Below are 3,465 nucleotides of genomic sequence, written 5' to 3' on the forward strand. Positions count from 1 at the left end.
ATGGTGTTCAAGCTTCTTGTATATGTATGTGTATCTATTTATGTATATGGAGGTACGTAAGAGAAGGAGACCTCACACTTCTTATGTTGATGCATGGGTGTCCCCACAGGCAAAGACAGAGAAGCTTTTAAGAAAGAGAGAGCAAGAGATAGATGCAGAGAGAAATAGGAAGGAAAGAAGGTATGAAGAAGAGAGAGGTGGATTTCCTTCTTTATACCTGCTCGTATCGACTGAACGCAGTCTCTACATGCATGACCCATACAGCCATATCAACGAGGAGCGTCACTTGCGCTACAGGATCTGAGAGAATCCATTCCTGTCTGGAAGGTTGACTCCACCTCTCCTTTAACGAAAGCTTTGTATAGTACTTCAGTGACTCTCTCATTATATTAATACAGTCATACAAATAATGCTCCACCTACAAGCACACATACAGATATAGACATACATATAGACATATTCATACGTAGATATACACACTCATACATAGACAGACATAGGTACACGCGTATCCATACTTTCATGCATGTAGATACATAGAGATACATATTCATACATATATATATATTTATAGATGGATGGATGAATAGAGATATGCACACGTGGAGATAGAGTTGCCTAGGCAGTTGAAATGAAAGAGTGAATAGAAGAAGTGAAAGACAAGAGGAAAGAAGAGAAGAAGAGAGAGAGAAGCCTCTATAAGCATCGTGGGTCTATCTCTGTTATTTTAGAGAGGCGGAACACCCAGTCAGCAGAGAGAGAGAAAGAAACTCGACACCTCACACAACTGACATTGCATGCATGCAACGAAAAAAAAAATACAAAACACACATACATACACAGATACACTTATACATATACACACATATATATATATATATGTGAAAAGAGAAAGGGAGAAAAGAAGAAGGGGAGCATGCGGAGAGACTGAAAGAGAGCAGAGACCTAGAGAACAAGAAGAAAGGGGTGGTAGAGATATTTCACCTTTTGGTCTTTTTTATATCTAAGATTTCTCTCTCTGATCCCTTATCTCCTTCTCACCCGTTGTCTTGATCAGCAGGTCATTAATCAATCCTATCATCTATCTGTACATACACCTGAAATGCCAGTAGAGATACGATATTATTCTCCTTCTCTTACAGGTGCCTCAAACTGTATTCACTATGTATAAAAGACTGGCTACAATGCTGTATCTTCTATCTAGTCTATCTGTATGTTCATGTTAAAGTAAGCTCTTTCCTTTCTCCTTCTACAGATAGACACGCACCTTCCCCTCATGATCGAAGAGGACATGAAGAAAGTTTTCTTTCTTCCTTCGTCTCCTTCTGATCTTCCCCGCGAGCGAAAGAAGAAAGAAAGACACCTCATGTCACAGCACCTTTTTCTCTTTCTTCCCGTCTCCCGTGCTTCTTCTCTCATCCTTCTTTTCTTACCTTTCCTGTAAGGTGTAGTGACACCGGAAACTTGACGGTCTCTTTCCCGACACAGGATTCCATTCCAATTGCATGCGGTCTAGCTCCCGGCTGCTGTGGCTTTTCTTCTTCTTCCTCCTCCCTTTTATCCCCCACTGCATCTCCATCGGTATCAAGCTGAAATGTTTGAATGGCCTGAAAGACTTTCGACATATGCTGCATGACCTTTCCAGGAGAATTGCCGTTAGAGAGAATATCCAGAAGGTCGACGGAAGAGACGAAGTAGAAGCGAGGAAATGTCATACGTTTGCTATCCATAAACTCGTTCAGAGCCTTCTCACATATATTTAGTTCTTTCTCTGCGCCCTCCAATTGCTGTAGAATACCTTCACGGGAACAAAAGACTTTCATAATAGGATTAGATGCGCCAATCTTAAGAATCTCTTTAACACTCTTATCTATTTCGACAAAACGCGTGGCTTGTTCGGGGAGCTCTTTCTTCACTTCTTCTGAATAGATAAAGAGATTCTCCAAGAAGGTCCAAGATCTCTGAACTTCCCGAAGAATCTGAGAGACCTCCGAAATGTTCGAAAGAGTCTTCTGCTGATACATCACTTCTGTCTCAAACGTCGCAAAGAATCTAAAGAACGAAAGAAAGAAAGAAAGAACAGAGGGAGGGGGGGAAGGGTTGAGAAAGAGGAAAAAAAGAGGAGGAAAAAGAAGAAGAAAAGGAAAGAAAAGAAGAAGAAGAAGATGATGATGAGAGAAGGAGAGAAAATTCCAATGCCTGCCACCTTATGAAAGGGAAGGATAGATTAAAGAGAGATAGATTAAAGAGAGATAGATTAAAGAGAGATAGATTAAAGATAGATATGAGAGAAGAAGTGTATAGAGAGTGTGTATGTTGATAAGGAGAGAGGAGCTACCACGTAGTATCTATGTGTCTCCTTACATGTAAGCGACAGACTACAGTTCCTCATAGAAAGAAGAAGTCTATACAGAACAACATATCTATCTCTTAAACTATTTATATAAGAAAGATATACAGACTAGCGATAGATCTGTCTATATAGATGTCTATGTCTTTATCTACTGATATGTGTGTGCGTGTATCTGCATGCATGCGTGGAGGAGAAAAAGTCACGTCAGCAAGCAGTTGAGATCTACACGCCTCTAGAAAGCAGATATCTATATCTACAGATATACGTAAATCTACATAGCTAAATCTCTATACGTACATATCCTTGTATATACACCTCTCCAGCCATAAGAAGGGAATACAAGGCTGAACATACACGGACAGAGACTCCTACGAAAGAAGGAAGCTCTGAGACACCCACAGCCAACTATACATATATATATATATATATACATACATATATATATATGTATATACACATATGTGTATATATGTATGTACCTGGATGTGATCATATTTTGGCATTGGACGAGGTGTTCTTCGAGCGTTTCGAATTTTTCTTCCGTCGTAATTAGGAGGGTGACGTCTCTATCTTTGTGCTTCTCCATATCAAAAGTCGTCTCATTCCACGTCTTCTCCAAAATACCCAGCGTCTTCTCCATAACCCCTTCCTGCTTAGCCTACAGAAAATATAAAAAGAAAGAAAGAAAGAAAGAGAGACTATCTATCTAAATCTATATCTATATATATATATGTGTACACACATGTAAGTGTATGTACACATATACATATACCTACGGCAAAAGATGTGGAGTGATTCGGTGAGGAGGGGTGGCTGTCTTTACTTCTTGTCATACACAAGTGGTCTAGACACACAGACAGGCACACACACATACATGGATATACATCTTCATATATACATACAAGGATACATACATGTAAATACGTATTCATACATACATAGATACATATTCGTACATACATATATAGGCATAGGTGCGTACATACATACCTACATACCCCTCGACTGCAGGGTGAAAGAAGACGTTCCACTCGCGCAGAAGATGTATATACATGCTTTAATTGATCAAAGCCTAAAGAAAGAAAGATAGAGAGATAGAGAGGCCGGATACG

General features: G+C 39.6%; 1 protein-coding gene across 1 annotated transcript in view; it reads right to left on the reverse strand.

Annotated features, from left to right (window-relative positions):
• CSUI_010732 (dynein heavy chain family protein) overlaps positions 1-3,011 on the reverse strand; it is a gene marked incomplete at its 3' end in the record, with an annotated part of 7,673 nt that extends 4,662 nt beyond the window's left edge. The window contains exons 1-3 of the mRNA XM_068070834.1: positions 2,833-3,011; positions 1,434-2,052; positions 218-418 (exon numbers count right to left, since the gene is read on the reverse strand). Of these exons, the coding sequence (XP_067917190.1) occupies positions 218-418; positions 1,434-2,052; positions 2,833-2,993 (981 nt within the window). The remainder of the gene's footprint in view (positions 1-217; positions 419-1,433; positions 2,053-2,832) is intronic.
• Positions 3,012-3,465: the final 454 nt, after the last annotated feature.

Source organism: Cystoisospora suis, assembly GCF_002600585.1.
Source record: "Cystoisospora suis strain Wien I chromosome Unknown contig_8129, whole genome shotgun sequence".
Taxonomy (NCBI): domain Eukaryota; phylum Apicomplexa; class Conoidasida; order Eucoccidiorida; family Sarcocystidae; genus Cystoisospora; species Cystoisospora suis.